The 22,305-nt window shown below is 35.2% G+C and overlaps 1 protein-coding gene across 1 annotated transcript in view; it reads right to left on the bottom strand.

Annotated features, from left to right (window-relative positions):
• Positions 1 to 2,269: 2,269 nt before the first annotated feature.
• The window catches only part of PGBD1 (piggyBac transposable element derived 1), a 37,998-nt gene continuing 17,962 nt past the window's right edge, over positions 2,270 to 22,305 (bottom strand). The window contains exons 6-8 of the mRNA XM_074220982.1: positions 22,015 to 22,141; positions 21,243 to 21,339; positions 2,270 to 11,020 (exon numbers count right to left, since the gene is read on the bottom strand). Of these exons, the coding sequence (XP_074077083.1) occupies positions 9,463 to 11,020; positions 21,243 to 21,339; positions 22,015 to 22,141 (1,782 nt within the window). The 3' untranslated portion in view covers positions 2,270 to 9,462. The remainder of the gene's footprint in view (positions 11,021 to 21,242; positions 21,340 to 22,014; positions 22,142 to 22,305) is intronic.

The following is a 22,305-nucleotide window of genomic DNA, read 5'->3' as shown; positions in this document are numbered from 1 at the left end:
ATGCTTGGAAGCATTCTTATTATACATCCATTCCTCCCTCTAGTATTATATTTAATCGTGTCAGGTAGTCAGCTTAATTTGCCTACTGGAATATAGTAGTGTCTTTTTTAGTTATATTTTTTTCCCCCAAAACCTGTAAACTCCAGATTTTGACTAGTGTTCCCAAGAGTTTTTATTTTGGGTTTTCTTTCAGGAGATGACCAGTGGATTGTTTCTATTTCTACTCTGCCCTTTGTTTTTAAGGAGTTTCTTTTAAAATTTTTTGAAATAAGATGTCTTAGCTCTATTTTTTTTCATTATAGCATTCACAGTCCAATGATTTTTAGACTCCCCATCTCAATCTGTTTTTCAGATTAGTTGCTTTTGCTGAAATATTGAACATTTTCTTTTCTTTTCAACTTTCTTACATTATTTTACTATTTCTTGTTGCTTCATGGTGAATCAAATTTCTATTTGATTCATTCTAAATTTCTTTTCTTTTCTTTTTTTTAAGATTTTTTAAGGTAATCGGGTTAAGTGGCTTGCCTAAGGCCACACGGCTAGGTAATTATTAAGTGTCTGAGGTCAGATTCGAACCCAGGTACTCCTGACTCCAAGGCTGGTGGTGCTCTATCCACTGTGCAACCTAGCCACCCCAATTCATTCTAAATTTCAAAGAGCTTGTTGCTTGGGCAAAATTTTCTGTCCTGTAGTGCTAAAGTGTCAGTTCCCTTTCCAATTCAGCTCTCATCTCTTCCAATTTTTCTTCTAGTAATATAATTTAGTGTATTAATTTTTTAAAAAAAAATTTAAACTCTTGCTTCATCTCTTCCAGGAAGTCTAGTTGAATATGTGCCCAAGCTGTGATTTTTCTTTAAGATTTTACTTAATTGGGGTGGCTAGGTGATATATTGGATAGAGCACCAGCCCTGGAGTTCAAATCTGACCTCAGACACTTAACAATTGTCTAGCTGTGTGGCCTTGGGCAAGCCACTTAACACCACTGCCTTGCAAAAAACCTAAAAAAAAAAGATTTTACTTAATGGTATTTTAGAGTCATTTTCTTCTGGGTTTGTGTGTTGAGTATCCTTGTCACCACTTTTTAAAGATTTTTTTTTTGTTTGTCCCTCTAGCTTATTTTTTGAGTTCATATGTGATATTGGAGTCAGGCTCTGTGTACTTCTGAAGGGATGGTCTGGACTGACATTTTTGCTGCTTGCTTGTGTTATTCTGGGATTTTAGAAACAGTTGCAGTTGGGGACCTGCAAACTCTGTGTTCACAAAGTGGTCTGATTCAGGGCAAAGGAAAATTGTTACTTCCATGGTCTGGGCTTTTCAAGTTCCTGACCTGAGTCTGGGTCTAAACAAGAAAATATTTTGCACTGGTCAGCATGGAAGCTCTTCTGGCTCTGAGCACCAGAAGTGCAAGTTCCCCTTTAACCTAAGATTGCTGCTCTGGTCTTTCCTCTGCAATCTGCAGAACTGGCTAGAAGCTGGATTAAGACCCTGTTCTATTCCTGGTATCAGACTCACATTTGCTTCTGACTGTATTACTTTCATTTGGGTCCTGAGGCAGCCCCTTAGAAGCCCTCTCCTGGGTGCAGATCTTCAAAGACTATAGGAATTGTAATTAGTGGGTAACAAAGCAGTTGGCACCTCTTTAGTGTGTCTGGGACCTTCCCTTGCCATGATAACATAGCTTCTCCCTACATGCTGGAGTGTTCCATGTGCAGTGAGCTCTTAGTCAGAACCTAATCCCAAACCTCATTGTCTGATTCAAATCTTTGGGATAAAAAGAAAATGGAAAGCAATTTCGAAGAACTTAGAGACCAATATCTCACACTATATGCAAGAAAATTTCAAAATGGGTACACAATTTAGACGTAAAGGGTGATATCATAAGCAATTTAGAGGAACACTGGAAAATTTTACCTAGCAGATCTATGAATAAAGGAAGAATTTATGACCAAACAAAGGAGAAAATTTTTCAGGAAATAAAATGGATAATTTTGATTCCATGAAATAAAAAAAAGGTTTTACACAAAATCAAAACAGTCAAAATTAGAAGGAAAATAGAGAATTAGTGGGACATTGAATTATAATTTTGATAATTTGCTTTTCCTTCTGTGGGACTACATGGTTAATATGGAAATGTTTTATGATTTTACGTGGATAATTGATAAAGTGCTTGCTTTCTTGATAGGGGAAAAAATTTTCAACTCAAAACTTTAAAAAACATTGTTAACAATTGTGATAAATCTGACAATAAAGAGAAACTGAAGCATGAAAGTCCAAACACAATCTATTTATTGGCAAAGCTGACAATTACCAACAATAGAGTTCAGTGACCAAAGACATAACTTATAGTCAGAGCTTTTACACAGTTTGGCTACTTAAGTTCACTTAAAAAAGGTTTACTGGTGAAAACTAAACACAGACTGTGATCAGTTCATAATTATGCTGACTTACAAAAGGTGGTCTCCAGAATTCATAGTAGCAAGGAAAACACAGAGTTGAACATCCCCTGGAAAATCCCCAACCAAATATCTCCCCTTCACCAGAGGGACCCAGTGTTAGGAAAAACAAGACTGAATAATCAATTTTCCATCCATTTTCTTTATTTCCCTCAAGAGGCAGGACCAGTTTCATTTGTGAGTAATTTCTTCCAAACTTTTCTATCAAGACCTATGCAAAACAAATCCAAATCTATGCCCAAGAAATCAATTACAATACTAAAATTCTTAACTTTGAATCAATATTAATAATCAATCATCTGGTTTTCACAAAATAAAGAGAAGAAAAGCTCTGACTTTGATTATTTTTATTGGGGAGTGACTTTTCTTTTTATAAATTTGAAGCAGCCTCTTATACTCTTGGATATTAGATATTTATTAGAGAATTTTACTTCAAAGATTTTTTCCCAGTTGCCCATATTTTCCTTCTATTTTTATCTGCATTGGTTTTGTTTGGGCAAAAAACAATTTTTTAAAATCATAATGTTCATTTTATGTTTTGTGATATTCCTACTATCACTTCTTTGGTCACAAATTTTTATATATACTTACAGATAACATGTTTGCTTTCCTAATTTGTTTAGGATGTGTCCTCTTCTGTATAAGTCATGTATCCATTTGGAGCTTATCTTGGTATTTCCTGTAACATGATAATCTATCGCCAACTTCTGAAAGATAACTTTCCTGGAATTTCATTTTTGTTGAATAGTGAATCTTTACCAAACCTTAGGTCTTTGGGTTTATCAAACCACTATGCTACTATGTTAACTTGCTTCTGTGTGTTTTATACCCAATATCTTCAATGGATAATTTTTTTTAACAAATAGGAAATGATTTTGATTAGTGCTTTGTAAAAAAAATGATATTTGGTATTATTAGAATACCTTACTCTTACTTTTTTCAGTGTTTCCCTTTTTTATGATTGAAGTTAAAGTAAACTGAATCATATTAACTCCAAGCACAATCAATTTAATATGGAAGTGCAAATTTGCAGTAAATTAAGTTCTCAGTCTTCTCAGCTAGCTAAGACCCTGAATGAGGGCCAACAGATAATTTTTATGGACAAAGGGAGGAACATTCAAAAACTAGAAGGCAGAACCATCTACAGGGAAACAATATCAGGAACATCATAGATGTGGAAATTTAGAATGCAGGGCTAGTTAATAACCCCTCATTCTATATTTTTACTATGGAAAGATTTTGGTGGTCTCTATCTACATGGCTATCTATTGTCACAGTAATAATAGAGCAGTTTCTTTAAGGATAGCCAGTGTTGCAGATAACAGATCAAACTATCTGGCATCCACCTGCATCCTTCAAGGATAACGAATTTCCTTGACAAAAAAAAATAGAACAAGTTAGTAGGAGAACTAAATTTCTGAACTTAATGAACCATGACACAATTAATCAAAATGTTAGTAAGTGATACAAAATAGAATAGAATCAATTTGATTATTTTCAATTTTTATCTTGATAATCTTTTTGCTTCTGTTGAATTTTATTATGTCTTCTAGCTCTACAAATTAACATTTGATAGTTTAATTATGATACTAAAGTAAATTAATATATGTACTGTTGTCATTTTTGTTATAACAGTATGGACTAGAAATGAACAATTAATATTTTTCCAATTATTTAGATCAGTATTTCTGTAAAGAATATTTTGTAGTTATGTTAATATGGGTCTTGTATTTTTTTTTTAGATTTTTGCTAGGCAATGGGGTTAAGTGGCTTGCCTAAGGCCACACAGCTAGGTAATTATTAAGTGTCTGAGGCTGGATTTGAACTCAGGGACTCCTGACTCCAGGGCTGGTGCTCTATCCACTGTGCCACCTAGCTTCTCCGGGTCTTGTATTTTGATAAGATAAAATTCCAAATATTTTATATATTCTATAATATTTTCAATGAAATCTCTCTACCTTTTCCTTCTTGGTTTTGTTGATTATACAAAAAAATGCTAATAATTTATGTGTATATCTTATGCCCCACAATTTTGCTGAAGTTTTTAGTAACTTTTTAATCGACTCTTTTAGGTCTTAATATCTACAAAAACAAAACAAGCTTTCTTTCCATTTTCCTAAACTTTATTGCCTCCATTTCTCTTTGTATTAGGTAGCATTTCTCAACTATATTAAATAACAGTGGTGATACTAGACACTCTTGCTTTACCACAAATCTTATTGGAAAGATTTCTAACCTTTTTCCATTACAAAATTTGTCCAAACTGCATTTTCCCTACAAGTTTTGCTTATAGATGCTTTCAAATAACTTTTTTCATTTGTGTATTGAACTTCCTTGTCACAATAGCATTTTACAGTTTTGTTTGTTCATGCCTCTAGCCTTCTTAACATTGAACTTTTAGTGCTGGGTTCTGCATACTTCTACAGGAGAGGGATCACCATCTGGCATGAACTTCTGACTCTTTTATGTTGTTTTCACAGCTCGGTCTGATGGGTCTTAAAATTTTCAGTGTTCCCAAAGTGATGTTATCTGGGAGAAAGTATGTCTATCACCTTCTTGGTCTGAGGTATGCAAGTTCCTGAACTAGTTTGGAGTTTATGATTTTGTCCTCGGTTGCAAGTTTCTGTACTGGACCCAGTCATTGCTAGCTCACTTAGAAGGCTCTGAATGTTCAGAGCAACTAAACTCTTGACTGCCCTTGGGTCCAGAACTACTATCCTGATTATTGCACTTCATCTGACATGATGGTTCAAAGGCTGAGTCACCACCCTACTCTTGGGATGAGAAAAGAGACACATAATTTCCAGTTTCTGGAATTTGTTTCTTGTTCAAAATATAACTAGGGCCCATGTTCATGACTTCTTTCTACACTGAATCTATGGCCCAGAATGGGGCACTGGGAGACAGAGTTTTTGGACAGCACCTGTTCCTGAACCTAGTACTTGATCAGAGATCCCTTTCAGCCCTGTCTTAGCTCTCTTTCAATTCTTGGGCAGTGGAATGCTCCCCACCTTGCATATCTGGCTAGATCCCATTCCCAGTGCCAGCAGACTTTTCTATTTCTTTAAGTTGTCTTGGACTAAAAAAAAAAACAACTCATGACTCTTTCTCAGGAAGAATTCATTCTGGTATATTTTCTAGTAGTCTTTCTTGTTTCAAAGTACAGAGATGTCTGTTCTTAGTCTGTTCAGTGTTTAAAAGTTTTTCTGTTTATTATTTGATAATGACTTGATGGAGACTGGTTTTCTTTTTCATTAGAATTTTAAGGTTTGCAAAGTTCTTTGCATATGTTATTTTACTCCAACAATTTTGGAAGTTAAAAGATTTGGATTTGGGAAATATTTCATTTTAGGGTTTCAGCATGGGACTACTGATTCATTTCTACATTGACTTCTAAGATATTTGAATGGTATAATCCAACGATTCTTAAATTAGCTTTTTGTTCTTTTTTCCAAATCAGTTTTTTTCCTGAGATATTTTACATTTTCTTCTATTTTTTTAGATTTTTGCAAGGCAATGGGGTTAAGTAGCTTGCCCAAGGCCACATGGCTAGGTAAGTATTAAATGTCCGAGGCTGGATTTGAACTCAGGTACTCATGACTCCAAGGCCAGTGCTCTATCCACTGTGCCACCTAGCCACCCCTGTTTTTTTTTTTTTAACATTTTTATTATTTCTTGGAGTCTGATGGAGTCATTAGGTTCCATTTGGCTAATTCTAATTTTTTTCCAAATATTTTCTTCATCTTCAGTGAGGTAAATTCTCTCTCTTTAAATGCTTTAAGTCTTCTAGGTATTCTAGTTAGACTTGTGTTTAGGCTATATTTTTCTTTGAGGCTTTCAAGTAAATTCTATTCTCTATTTGTATCTTGAATTTGTCATCATAGTGGCTCTACATAACAGGGTTCTTTTTTGTTTGCTCATTCTTTCAGTCTACTTGACTGTGTCCACTCCTGGGAAGGATGTCATTTGAATTTCTGACCTTTTATGTCCTTCAGTTACTTTCATAGGTCACTCTGGGGGTTAGTAAACTTTTAATGCTCTCACAATGATGTGACTTGGGGAGAGGACCGTTTTCTGACCTTGGAGTAGAGCCACATAGCTGCTGTTTGCCTCTAGAATTTGTCTTTCTCAGTTCAGGGCAAGAGCCCTCACTCTTGTCGACTCTTTTCTGACCTAGATCTGTGATCTAAAACTGAATGCATGACAGAGCTGATAGATGGGACTTGCTTCTATATCCAGAGTTTGTACAAAGATCCTCTAGTATCTTTCTGCTCTGGTGCTTCCTGTCCCGGTGTCCAGTTAGTCTTCTTTATATACCTTGGTGCTAGAATGCCCTCCTAAACACCTCCCCTATGTGTACTCCTGGCTAAATACCCTACCTAGTATCTGCAGAAAAGTGTCTGCTTCCCTAAGCTGTCCTGGGTTGGAAAGTTGCTTCACAGTGACTTTTTCCTTGCCTTTCACAATCAGAATTTGTAGTTTATTGGGGGGGGAGAGACAGTGGTAAAGAGTAAAATGCTTTCTCTCATTTAACCATCATGATTTGGACCCTGGGAATATCAATTGAGCCTTTAAGTATATGCATATTTTTTAATCTATCTATTTTCACTGTTTGAATTAGTTACCTTTTTTGAAAGTTCACCTGAATCATAATGCATTTTGTTATAGCCACTAATTTTAACTCTTTAACTCTTTTTATATTTTTATATTTCAAGAGTGTTTCTTTTAAGTAGCATATCGTTGGATGCTGCGTTCTAATCTATTCTATCCTCCCATTTGTATTTATTGTTAATACTGTTAGTTGTGTATTTCCCTACATCTTTTATTCTTATACTTTTCCTTTAGTCTCCAATGTCCCTCTTTACAATAAAAAAGATGTTTAAGCATAGATCAGCAGCTTAATTCTGGTGATCTATAATTGTGAAGCAATGTTTCCATTCAGTTTCCTCTATTCTCTTCCCTTTTTAATACCATCTACTACATATTTTTATAATTTCCTCTTCAGGATCCTCTGATGCTGGAATTCTATTTTATCTAAGCAGGTTATTTCCTTCCTTAGATCTCTTCCTCCTATATCCCTACAGACATTAATATATTTCTATATGAAATTCTTTGTATGTATGGAATAAAAGTGTATGTTCAACCTTCTTTTCTCTGACTCAGATGAAAGTAAGGTCCACAGGATGCCCATTTCTCCCATCCCTTCCTCTGTTTTCATAGAATTTTTATTTCATGCTCCTTTATTTTGTAAGATATTACGTGGTCTTCCCTATTTCCTACGTTCCTTCTCCCCTTTCTTTGCTATTTTTTTCTTCTAATATAATGAAACCATAATCCCACAGGCCTTTAACTCATCTATCTTTCTCTGAGATCATGGACGCCAGATTTCTAAGAGGACATTTCCTCTCTCCTCCAAAAGAGGGTAGCTAATTCTTCATTATATGATGTTTTTTAATTTAGCAAGTGTATTTTTAACATTGTCTTTTGACTCAGGCATTTGTATTTCAAAGATTTTGCTTAGTTCTGGCCTTTTCAGTAGAAATACTCAGAACCTATCCTAGGATTATAGGCAATTTTGACAAATAGTTTATTTTTGACTGTAAGTCATTATATTTTGTCTATAGGACTGATTTTTTAAGATGATGGAGTAAGAGAATTATAGCACATGATTGAAAATAATGATGGACTAATGCTATTCTTACTAAGAGATGATGAAGAAAATATCATTAACTTCAAACTACATATCTACTTTCTTATTTGTTATATATACATATATATAATATATATGCACACAAATATATGTGTATACATATACATATGTATGCAAAGCATATCTTCAGTGAAAATATAATAAAGCAACAGGAAGGCTTACAGAAAATTTTTCTCTACTATATAGATCATATACCCAAAGTCACAACAGTTGACTGAAAGGTGGAAAAGAACACAAGATTCCATTATAATTATTATTTGTTGATTACAAAAGTGCATCTTACTGAACAACACACAGACTTCAAAGCTATCTTTACTAAAGATGTTAACGACTCTGACTAAGCAAAACAGATTTCAAAGATCTCTATCCCATGCATATGTTAAAATTTAACAAGATTCTCTAGTAAATGAAACCACAAAGATAACTTTGTTCAATAAGCCCATGATGATCAATAGTGATTGAAGTCTAAAATGGACGTATACTCAACAAAGATGTTTGTCATTTTATAGAAGTTGTCTTGTGCAGAAGGGTTTTCTAGAAACAGAGAGTTCTAGATTTGTAGATGATAGTATATTGATTGTATCAAGTCCAAGAGAACTATGGGGCCTCCTCAATAAAGTACAAAACTATTTTAAAAATGAAATAGAAAAAACTATGTGACTTCTTAAACCTAAGAAATTACATAGGAAAAACACTTATTCAGACCATAGTATGTAGTTTGGATGGGCAACCAACTGACTTAGTTACTTAGCTTTTTTAGAAAGGTAGTTTCAATGTTCCCAAGTTACTCTCTAATAGAGAAATATATTTTTATACATCAATATTCTTTTGTTGATACTGATTAGCTATGAATCACAGAAATTAACAATATTAAAAAAATCAAAATTGCAAATAACCCAAAGGATAACAGAGAGATGCATAGCAAACATAAGGAGGATGTAGCATACTGCCAATGATAATTTTTTTGAAGTGATATAAAAGATATTATTCAAGATGAATAATATGATTAAAAAAATTCTGGACCAATACATACTGAGGGATAATGAATAGTCTGAATGAAACTGGTTTCTTTGGAGAGTTAAAAGAACTAGAGGAAAGTCTTGGTGCATTAGGTGCTTTATGAAGGATTAATAGGAGGATATGAATTGCAGAGGTTAAGAAGATGTGGATGTAATAATAGAGGAAGTAACTAAATTAATGAGTTTGTGACTCCAATAAATTATCGAAGTATTGATGGTCTCAATGAGAAGTCATGGGATAGTTATGTTTCATTTCTATATGTGACTGCTGACTTAGTGTTTAGTCTTCTGGATTAACATTGTTTTCCAAATAGAAATGTGCAATGTATTTTCGGAATTCCAAAAGACTTGCTGAATTATCAGGATAACAGATTCTAAACAGGAGCCATGCATTGTTCATGGCCACATCAATAATGTAGCTTACCAAAATTGAATACCACTTTTTGCTTCTGATTCTTATCCTGTATTTAGAAATATTTTGATCCATCTTGGCAACACCATACCTACATACATCATACAACTTAACTATTGATGGCTGACTTATTTGAACTTTTTCGTTTTCATCAACAGAATAACTTACTTGGCTCAGTGGTTCTATACCTACAGCATTGGAACACAGGATGATAGAATTTTCATTATTCCAACGACACAAAATTATTTCTTCCTTTTCTTCCACTCTGAAATCAAATGATCCCCTTTTCATTTTTTCCAAATTTTCTGCTTTCATGAAAGGACATTTTTCAGTCCTATTATCACGGATTGCTCCTGTTGCCTTCACCCCTTTCTTCTTCAGAGCTGATATTAGTTTGATACTTGAGAAAAAGTTGTCAAAACATATATGATAAGGATATTGTCCTCGCTCCAAGAGAACATCAGCAAAGTTCATTACTAATTTCCCACCTAAACCAAGATCTTGATCTTTATCTGTTTTCAGGACTGGCTCACCTTGATAGGGTTCAAACCAAACTAAATAACCCTGGGTGGTTGTCCCACACCATATTTTATAACCAATTCTAATAGGTTTACCATTTAAGAATTGGTCACTATCAAAGCATTCACACATTGATTTATCAAAGCAGTAATACTCCTCCAGGGGAGCATATAAGAGGAAGTTTTTATTCATTTGCTCTATAAGAGGCCTCAATTTTGTAAACTTGTCTGATTGATCTAGACAACTATTATCTGCAAAATGGAGATATGAAAATATTAATTCAAATCTTTCCCTTCTAATTGCACTGCCAACAAGATTCTCCTCTTTATCTGAAGTTTCCCAATACATTCCTCTCCTGGGATAACAAACATATCCACTCATAAGAAGAACACCAAAAACACATTTCATTTCCTGAACTGTTACATTCAAGGAGACATTTTTCTGAGAAGCATAATGATTTGTTTCATCAACTATTAATTTGAATATTTCATCATCAAAAAATAATTCAAAGAACTCGACTGGATTTAGCTTCTCACTTTTGAGATTCAAAATTCCAGAATCCAATGCTGACCAATTTGGAAAATTGGGCTGAATATCTCTTTTGATCCATTTCTTCTCTGTAACAGTAGTTACTTTTTGCTTTTTTCTAACAGGATGTGACTCATCTTCATCTTCTTCTTCATTATCAGAATCACCAGAGAATGTAAGACCTTGCAGCAATTCACTTACTCTTGCTTTGTCTTTTTTCCTATCTTTCCGTGTGATATCACCTGCAGCATATTCCATTGATGAGATGTGCATTCTAGACCATAAGTCCCCAGGATTACGATCTTTAAGAGTATTCAAAAATTCGATGTTTTTTTCAGCTTGTACAGGAGGACCAACAAGAATCTGAGGTGAACAATTTCTAGGAAAGAAAAAAGTTAAGAATTTTGAAAATCCATGTACATAAAACTCAGAAACTAGGGAAATGTATTTATTGAAGTAAGTTCCTTCCTCTCTGAGAAGACAGTGGAACCTCTCCCTAAAACCTGCACATTTCTGGAAGATACAATCTTATACTTCTATGGAGATGGCACAAAAGAATGAGGTTCACAATATTTGAACTTGATTTAGAAAAAGGTAGACTAAAAAAATGCTTTGAAATGAATGTTTGACAAATTGCTCCCTCCTTAGAGTTCCAAAGTGGTAACTGATATAAAAGCAAGGAGGCTGGGTTCCCTGGTATTCAGGAACATAAATCAGTACAATATCTGGCACATAGGAGGCTGTTTTTTTTTTTTAAGATTTTTCAAGGCAATGGGGTTAAGTGGCTTGCCCAAGGCCACATAGGAGGCTTTTAATAAATGTTTTTGATTGTTAACCACGGAAAGATAGAGACCAATAAGGTCTTCAATTCCCCCATGAATCAACAAAACAACAAAAAAATTAAGCTGCTACTGGAATTCTTTCCCTCCAAACCTTTAACTTTTAGAATTCCTTTAAAACTCAACATCCGGCTGATACAGTATATTAGTAACTAAAATGACATTGAACAGCTGACCAAGGAATCCCCGAGAGTTTGAAGTGTGCTCATACCTGTCTCCATCAGATACAAAATCTGTGAAGGAGGATATGATCATTAATTGTAAAATTTAATTTGTAAAATTCACATTACAAAATAATAAAGTCGATTCCAATTCAAAACTCAACATCCTTCAAAAGCCCTTTCCCAGTCCTCCTTGCCCCCCCATGCTTATTATTTTGTTTTTCTTTCTCAGCTCTGTGTGTGCATGTGATTAGGAGGGAAAGGAGATGGAACTTAAAAAAAAATTAAAACAAAAATAAAATTTAAAATCTAAAATGGGGCATGCACCATCTTGCTGCCTCTGTTCTTATTTTAACAATGGAAGGGGATAAGGGAAGGAAAGAATTCAGAATTAAAAATAAAATAAAACTTTAAAAGAAAGTAAACTACAACAACAAACCTACTTGAAGAAAGTTAAAATAGTGTAGTGAAGCAATATCTAATTTTTGCTTTACTTGAAGGACAAAAGGTGGGAAACACCATCATGTTCTCAAAGTAACAGCAAAAATAGCTGTAATTAAAAGAAATAAAACCGGGAACTACATTTTACTCAAAAGTACCACAGAAAGTAAAATATTAATATTAAGTGGTGTATCATCTAATACTTGATGGGAAAATTAAATGTTACAGGGAGAAATACATAGCAAAACTATAATGTTAGGGGATCACACTTTACCTTTCTTATATCTAGAAAAATATAAACAAAAAAATGAAGTACATGAATAGAATTTTGGAATTCCTAATAATTAGAGAAGTAAAAATTAAAATGATTCTAAGGTTCTGCCTCACATTCATCAGATTATCATAGTTGGCAAAAAAGGAATATGAGGCACTGTGGGAAAACAGTAAATATTTATTAAGTACCTATTATGTGCCAGTCACTGGAAGTGAGAGATTCAAAGAAAGGTATAAAAGACAGTTCTTTCTCCTAGGGAGCTCATACTCTAGCATTGGAGGCAGTAGACAAATAACTAGGTAAAAACAAGCTATATATCAGTAAAGGTAAGGAATCTAAATGTACTGTTGGTAGAGCCTAGAGCCATGAACTAATTCAACCATTTTTTTTATCAATTTGAATCTAGTAAGATTTACTATGCATTCTATAACCCCCCACAAAAGGAAGGAAAAAGGAAAAGAAGATATATGTATAAAAATTTAACAACTTTTTTTTTGTGGTAGAAAAGAATTAGAACCTGAGGGGATGCCCATAAGTTGAGGAATGGTTAAACCAGTCATGGTATATCATGAATGCTGTTGTGATGTAATAAATGATGAAAAGGTATATTTTAAAGAACATGGGGCATTTTGTATGAATTGATTTAGATTGAAGTAAGCAGAATCAGAACATTTTATATAGTAATTATGATGTTGTAAAGAAAATAAACTTTGAAAGTCTTAGGGACTCCATGGGTTCAGAGAACTTGTGATGAAATAATCTACCCACTTACTGACAGAAAGATAATAATAAGCATGGGTTAATTTTAAAAATACAACTCTCTTGCTAATCACTGCTCTAATCTTGCCTCAAGGAATTCAGCTTAAATCTTGGGAAATGTGTGGACACAAGACAGTTGAGTCTTACATATTTATATCATCAAGATATCATGCAAATATGTCTGGTTTGCTGTCCAAACAGTCTGGGTCATTATCTTCTGACCATGGACTTGGACTCAATGAGCACTTCTCAGCCTCAGGAGGAAAACTTCCAACCAATCATATGGTTTCCTGTACCTCAGCTCTGTGATCAGTCATGTCACATTCAACCCCATGATGTCTACCTATCCTGATAAGTTCTCTGTTTTGTATTCCTCAAAACCTATAAAAGGGGAGATTTCCTTTTGAACAGGGCCTTTAGTAAGAAGCAGGATCATTGACCTTTTTATTGGCTGGTTGCTTTGCCTCTGTTAATAAAATGGTATTTTGCTCAGAGAAATAAACCTCACTTTATCTCTTTTGTTAAATTTCACTTGTGACAATTTAATCATGGAAGAAATAGAATGGAATTCATTAAGTACTTATGTATTTACTACAGGAAAATCCTTTGGACAGCTATAGAAAGGATGGATTAGAGTAGGAGAACAAGAACAAGAAGATCATTTAGAAGCCTTATGACAGTACTTGGGGTGAGGTGAGCTGAGTGGTGAGAAGGGAACACATAAAAAGGATGATATAAAGAAATAATAAAACATAACACTGATTGAATATACAAGTTGATTGAGAATCTTGGGAGTATGGTGGTGCCTTCAGCAGTAATGAGGTCTGGAAGAGGAGTGAATTTGAAGAGAAAGATAAGAAATTCGATTTTGGATATGCTGAATTTGAGAAATAACAGTAGACTGATAACAGTTATCTATAAGTGGATTTGTCCAATACAACTGTAAGTGCTTTCCATCCATATGAAGCCTAAGAAATGGCCAAGACCCAAGAGTGAATTAAAAGATCTTTCATGAGCAATATTTGCATGAACTTATACAACTTGTCATGAGTCAAGCAGGACTAGGTCATTCTCTCTTTTTTTTTAAAGATTTTTGCAAGGCAAATGGGGTTAAGTGGCTTGCCCAAGGCCACACAGCTAGGTATTTATTATGTGTCTGAGACCAGATTTGAACCCAGGTACTCCTGACTCCAAGGCCGGTGCTTTATCCACTATGCCATCTAGCCGCCCCTGGACTAGGTCATTCTCAACAGAAATTACTGAAGGAATGCTAAAGGAGTAAATACTTAGTGATCGATGTAGAAAAAGGGAGAAAGACACTGTGGACTTAAAAGCTTAGCACCCATAGAATACTTAGCAAGATGAGACCTGGTGGACAGGAGCTTGTTATCTTCTTTCTTGCACTGAGACTATGAATCGGCACTAGTTCTTCCTTAAAAGGTACTGATACTATACTAGAAACTCGGTGGCTCAGAGGGCAAGACACAGGCTACTGACATCACTTCCCAGTCACTTGAGTCCAAAGTCAGGAGATACTCAGGAGCAATCTGATTCTTGACAAGTAGAAAACAAAGTTAATTCAGCTGAAAACAAACTGAGGTAACCTAATGCCATCCTTGTTGAATATCATTCTACCATGGATAAATAAATCTCTTTTTATAACTGCTAAAACCATGAAGGGATTGGTTTTAGTCAGACCTACTCCAAAGAAAGGACAAAGTTTTTACATTTTATAGGAAGAGAAGACACAAATATTCTTTAGAGTCTTAAGGTCATTAAGTGTCAAAGAAGAAATTATATAAGACAAGGATTTGGAGGTGATTTTCTAATGTTTTGATGAAAAGGGAGAGATAAAAGAATTATGCTAGAAAAGAAAGACAGAAAGGGAGGAAGATTTATTATTTCACATAATCTACATGCTCATAAAGAACACTTATGCAAACAAGGAGAAAAGGAGTGAACCATCTGTTATTTTATTCTCATTGTCTTTTAAATCGTTAGAAAAAGACTGAAGACATATTTGATTCTCATTGTCTTTTAAATTGTTAGAAAAAGACTGAAGACAAACAAAATACAAAATATATTCAACTGAATAGGAAAGCTAGGGGGAATTGGGGGAGAATAGAGAGAGAGAAATAAGGAGAGTACATTTAGGGAGAGATTAGTTATAATTAAAATAAACTCATTGCAGAGGGTCAATCTTGAAGATGTCTGTAAAGAGAGGGAAAGGATAAGAAATCTGTGATTAGTTTCTGGACACAGGGAAGAGGAGAGGGATAGAGGGAAAAAGATTCATCAAGTTTTTATGATGAGTGCCAAACAGATTCTAGGATGAAGGGAAATATAAAATTAATTATCAAAACTCTAAATGGAAATTGGATGAATTAGACCATAAAGTGGAAAAGAATGAGTTAGAAAGCAGAATCCAATTTACAAGAAACATACTTGAAACATACGGGAGTGGAGCAAAATCTATTGTGATTCAGCTAAACTTTTTTTAAAAAAGGGGTAGCATTCATGCTCTCAAATAAGAAAATAACAAAAATAAATTTGGTTAAAAGAAATAAATAGAACTTCATTATTTTTCAAAAGAGAATAAATTAAAATCAATATGCAACAAATGGCCTAGAATAATAATTGGGGATCTCAAATGTATCTTTTTCAGACCTACATAAACTGAACAAAAAGGGTGAGCAAGAAGAAAAGATTTGAAAAGAATTTTAGAAAAGTTAAATATGAGCGATTTCTGTGATTAACAAATGATCAAAGCAAATGATTTCATTAGAGGATAAAATCTTTACAAAAATGCAAATAAAAACGTTCTTGCAATAAAAATCATATTCAACAAATGGTCAACTGAAGATTAAATAATTTGATCCTAGAGAGCTGGTATATAAAGAACAAATCAAAGAAATAATAGATAATTTCATCAAAGAAAATAACATTGAAATAATAATATACTAAAACTGAACTGATCCAAGTCAAAGTAGGCTTTAGGTAAAATTTTATCTCTAAATCTCTATATCCTTTTCTAAACCTCTATATCCTTTTCTCAATATTGATCCTTCCTGACCTCTCCCTAAACTTGACACTACTGATTATCTTTTTCTCCTTGATTTTTTTTTCAGATTGGATTTTCATGACACTATTCTCCCATAGTTCTCGTTCTACCTCTATGACTCCTCCTTCTATCTTTCTGAATGGATCTTCATCCACATCTTGCCCATTAAAACTATAGCTGTCCCCCAAGGCTCTGTTCTGGGCCCTCCTCTCTTCCCTATATAAACTATTTCATTTTGTTATCTCATTAGATTCCACAGTTCAATTATCATTTCATTGGAAATGATGCTCAGATGTTATTTTATTGGAATCTTAACTTCTCTCCCAGCTTTAATCTCATATTCTCAACTGCCATCTTAAACTAGATATCCTACGTACATTCTTAACTAAAAATATCCAAAATCAAACTATCTTCCCCCCCCCCAAAGTTTTTCCCCCCTTCCTAACTTATTTAATACTGTTGAGAATACACCATTAAGCACCAGTTTCTTATCATAGATGACATTCTCAATTTCTTATCCTCATCCCTTGTATGCAATCAATCGTCAAATTCCTTCCTACTTTCTTAGACATTATGCAAGGCAATGGGTTTAAATAATTTGCCCAAGGTCACACAGCTAAGTGAGTATTAAGTGTCTGAGACTGGATTTGAACTTAGGCTCTCCTGACTGTAGGGCTGGTCTACTAGCCACTGTGCCACCCAGCTGTCCCTGTCATTTCTACTTTCAAAAAAATTCTGATGACTCCTTCTTTGATACTACCACCATTCTAATACATACTTCTTCATTGCTGTATCTTACCTGGTATTACCAGCAATACCCTGCCTTAAGTCTTTCCCACTCCATCTATCCTTCACTCAACAGTCAAATAATCTTCCTAAAGAACAGGTCTGACCATAAAACTATTCAATAAACTACATTGATCTCCTACTGCTGTCAGGATCCATAAATAACACCTTTAACTAAAAGTCCTTCATAATCTTGCCTTAACTTTCCTCTTTTCTTAGACCTTACTTTCCTCCATGTTTCTGGCAGCTTTTAGTATTTTCTCTTTGACTTGGGAGTTTTGGAGTTTGGCTATAATATTCCTGGAAGTAATGACACTGGTTTTTTTTTGCACACGACACCTATTTCTCCACTCAGAATTTTCACTGGTTCTCTCTAGGTAGATTTGTTTACCTGACCCAAAGAATAAACCTGAGCTGTGCTGCTGGGAGCTCAATTCTGTTGATTTATTTTATATTATTACAATAATCTTGTTGTGAGAGTAATCATAAGCCCCTCTCCACTCCCAACCCCCAAAATGAGAAACCTCAAGAATAGAAAGAGAAAGGAAAAAAAGTGTACTTCAGTCTGTGTTCAGATTCCAATGGCTCTGTCTCTGGGATGAATTGCTTTCCCCATCACAACCACCACAGAAGTTGCTTCAATAGTTTCCCCACAGTTGCTATCACTAGCTGTATTTTCCTCTATTCCTCCCCACTCTCATCTATTCCATTCTCTCTCCTCTTTCATCCTGTCCCCATTCAGAAAAGTGTGTTGTATCTGAGTATCCTCTCCCACCATCTTCCCTCTCTTCAATCACCCACTCCCTACTTCCCTCCCCCCATTCCCCCTTATCCCACCCCTTTCCTCTCATTTTTCCTTCAGGGTAAGATAGATTTCTATACACTATCAAATATATATATTATTTCCTCTCTGAGCCATTTCTATGAGAATGAAGGCTCACTCATTTCCCCCATTGCCTTCCCCTATTCCACTCCATTGAAAAATTTTTCTTGACTTTTCTGTGAAATATCTTGGCCCATTCTTCCTCTCCTTTCCCTTCCTCCCAGTATTTTCCTTTATCCCCCATTGACTCCATCTTTTTACTATATTATACCATTATATTCAACTCCTTCCTGTGCCTTGTCTATATATACTCCTTCTAACTGCTCTTATGAATGAAAAATTTCATATGCGTTATCTGTATCTTCTTCCCATGCAGGAATACAAACACTTCAACATCATTAAGTTCCTCATAATTAATCCTTCTCTTCCACCCCCTCTATGGTTCACCCGAGTCCGGTACTTGGAGATCAAACTTTCTGTTTGACTCTGGTTGTTTCAATAGGAAAGTGTGAAAGTCCTGTTTCACTGAAAGTCCAACTTTTCCCCTGAAAGAGGATGTTCAGTTTTGCTGGTTAGTTGATTCTTGGCTGTAAAACAATATCTTTTTGCCTTCTGGAATATCATATTCCAAGACCTATGAACCTTTAATATGCTGCCAAGATACTGTGTAATCCTGACTATAGAGACACATCATAGTTGAATTACTTGTTTCTGGCAGCTTTTAGTATTTTTTCTTTGACTTGGGAGTTTTGGAGTTTGGCTATAATATTCCTGAAGTTTTTCTTTTGGGATCTCTTTTAGGAGGTGATTGGTGAATTCCCTCTATTTCTAGATTTCTGGATTCAAGAAGATCTGAGTTCAAATCTAGCCTCAGATACTTACTTGAAAGGATCTTCTGCTTCTAGAATCTAAGGCAATTTTTCTGTGTTATTTCTTGAAATATGAAGTCTAGGCTCTTTTCCTGGTCATGACTTTGAGGTAGCCTAATGATTTTTAAATTATCTCTTCTGGATCTGTTTTTAAGGTCAGTTGTCCCCCCTGCCTTTTTTGTAAGTTTTTGCAAGGCATTGGGATTAAGTGGCTTGCCCAAGGCCACACAGCTAGTTAATTATTAAGTGTCTGAGACCGGATTTGAACTCAGGTCCTCCTGACTCCAGGGCTGGTACTCTATCCACTGTGCCACCTAGCCACTCCATCAGTTGTTTTTCCAATGAGATTTCACATTTTCTTCTAACTTTTTTTGGGGGGTACAGTTTTAATTCTTCCTGATTTCTTTCAAAATCATCAGCTTCCTTTAGTTCAATTCTGCATTTGAAGGAGTTATTTTCTTCAGAGAGCTTTTTTATCTCCTTTTCCAGATGGCCAATTCTGCTTTTAAGGCATTCTCCTCATTTGCCTTTTGTGTTGCTTTTTCCATTTGGCCTAAACTGGTTTTTAACATTATTTTCTTCAGTATTTTTTTGTATTTGTATTGGTCTCATTTCTCCTCCCAATTTTTTCTCTACCTCCCTTAATTGCTTTTCAAAGTCCTTTCTGAGCTCATCCATAGCCTGAGCCCATTTTCTATTTCTTTTGGAGGTTTTGGATACAGAAACTTCAATTTTGTCATCATCTAAATATGTATTTTGGTCCTCCATGGGACCAAAGCAATTTTCTAGTCAGATTCTTCTTTTTCTGTTGTTTGCTCATTTCCTCAGCCTATGACTGATTTACCACACTTCCAAGGCTTGGGGGGGGGGTTGGGACAACCCACAGGGATCTTAATTCCTCCAGGGTCTTATGAGAGGCTCTCTTGCCTGTGTTCAGGCCCTCCTTTCGCCCTAGAGTGGTGAGGATGGTCCCTGCATAGCTGTGGTGAGTGGAAACCCAAATTACAACCTGGATTTGAGTGTGGGCAAACAGCTGAGTCCTGCCCCAGGGTGAACAGAGAGATCTTTGCAGTCTCCCCTGAATCCCTTACTACCTGTGGGCTGAGAGCTCTGTATGTACTGGGTGTCTCTGCAGACTGCCGCTGCAGGTTCTAACCACAGGGCTGCTCTGAGGCCAGAGCTCCCTCACCACCCATTCCAGCTGGTCTCAATGATTAAACTGCCCCCTCTGTCATGGACCTAGGCTCCTGGCCCAGCTGTGCTGCAGCTTTTTCCAGCCCCAGTCCTGGTGGAACAGACCTGTCCCAGAGATATTCTACGATGCCTTATATTGGAAAATTGTATTACTCAGTCTTTCTGTGGGTTCTGCCCCTTTAGATTTTGGCTAGAGTCATAATTTGACAGCCTTTGGAGCTTTTGGGGGAACAAGTTTCCAGGAATTCCTGCCTTCATGCTGCCATCTTGGCTCCACCTCCTGGCAGCTCAATTTTGATCAGACAAGCCAGTAGCCAAGTGAATGAGTAACTGCATAGGGTGGTCTCTATAGTCCAGAGATAGCTAGATAAGTTTTGCAGTTTTCTGGCTTAAAGGGAATCGTTTCTTCCATTAAGTGGTGCCTTATAAAAGCCTTGTTAAGAGTGACTGTAAATTGAGAAAGCTTGTACATGTTATGTTTAAATAACAGAAGATGATTTGCCCATTGAAAAGTGGTAAGGACCAATCATCATGCTGTAAGCAGAGAAGTTTTATGTGATGTTAATGCTCAAAAACTCAAAGCCTGAAGTCCAGAATTATGAATTACCTTGGGCACATGAGTTTCTTTCCTCTTGTATTTCTCTGTTGGGTTTCTGTGTGTGCCCATTCTATATTGTAGATATTGAATACATAAGTGGAAGAGGTATGATTTAGGTTTATATGTATATTATGATAATATATATAGGCATCAACTGTGATTTTTTAATTAGATAAGTGATTATGTTTAATATCTAAAAGTATCATTAAATCATAATGATGAGAATGATAATAGCATGTATATAAATTTATACATATACATATTACTCTGAAGTCTGCAAACACCTCATTTTATCCTCACAATTTTGGGAAGTAAATGATATTATCACCCTCATTTTACAGATGAGAAAACTGATGTGAGAAGTTAAATGAAATGCACAACAAGTAAGTATCTGAGGCTAGATTTGAACTCAGATCACCATTCTATTCATTCTGCTATTTAGCATTCTAAAAATACACTGGATGGAAGGGGGTAGAGTTCATCTGTTAAAATGTTAATAGGGAGAATGTATTTCCCCTCAGCAGGATTATCCCTAAGATTTTAAGAGAGGTTGAAGGTAATGGTAGATAGTTATCTCTGAAAATCTAGACCTATCAGGTTGAGGTTAAGTTAGAATGAAGAGACACTGTAAGGATTAAATATATATATTTGTATTTATATCTGGCTATATGAAAAACATACATTTGAAAAATGTGAAGTTCTTCTATCACACATTAACTGTCTTGCCTGAATGGTTTATTTGCCTGCTTTTCAGCTTGTTATTCATAAGGTTCTTAACACTGGTAAAAGAACATACCTTTTGAGTGCACTTGAAATCTCTTCCTGTGGGTCTTTTTCTTTAGAAATTTCTTGCTTTGGAAGTAACATTCCATCTTTAATCATGACCTCTCCAGCTGTAATAATAATAATAATAATATACAAAGCATTCAAATAAAATTAGCTCCCTATTCTAAGGAGAAAGGAATCTAAGATAAGGGGAATAATCCAAATGAAACAATTGTGATGGGAGTGCATGACTTATTTGCAAACTGTATCACAATATGGAGAAAGAGGAAGAGAAAGTAAAAAAGAAATAGTGAAGAGAGAGGATAAAGGGGACAGAAAGTATTTGGAAAGGACTGGATAGGTGAAGTGAGTGAGGGTTCCCACGAAGATTTTTAAATAAGGAAGATTTTGATTATGAAGATGAAGATGTGGGCAAGGTATAGGGAAAGGAGTTAAAAAGAGTCTGAAACTGGGTCACAGAATGAGAAACAAGTTTACTAGAAAAAAAATCGTAAGTAGAAAATGAAGAGTAAGAAGATGAGAACAATAGAACGGGAATATGGATGTGTTTAGGATGACTAGGAAGCATAGAGTTAAAGAAGGCAAGAAACTGGTAACAAACAAGAATAATAAGCAAGGAAAGATGATTATCAAAGATGTGGGAACAATGATTGGTAACTAGCTAGAACTAGACTTAAAAGGGAAAAGTCAGGGATGTCAGAGTGGAATGGGGGGAGGGGTTGGAGGGGTGAAATGGTGGTGGGGGGGAAGGGGGTAGAGTGGTACCAGTTGTCATTCCTTACCTAAAAAGTCAAGGTTCCTAAAATTCTTCATTGTCACTTTCTTATATGTATTTTTCTGAGCTGAGTCAAAACAATGCCACTCTTCTGAAATAATGAATTTGTCTTCTTCCTCAGTCTTCACTGATGTCTGAATTATGAAAAGATCAATCAATCAGTAAGCATTTTCTCAGTGCCTATTTTATGTAAGACACTTCTAAGCAATAAGGATGCAAAAAACAAAAAATAATAAGTTCTTCCCTTCAAGAAGCTTACACTGGATGGGAGAAATAACATTTATAGAGATAAGTATAT

This window comes from Macrotis lagotis, chromosome 2 (genome assembly GCF_037893015.1).
Source record: "Macrotis lagotis isolate mMagLag1 chromosome 2, bilby.v1.9.chrom.fasta, whole genome shotgun sequence".
In the NCBI taxonomy this organism is placed as follows: Eukaryota; Metazoa; Chordata; class Mammalia; order Peramelemorphia; family Peramelidae; genus Macrotis; species Macrotis lagotis.
This window is presented reverse-complemented; position numbering and strand designations above follow the sequence as displayed.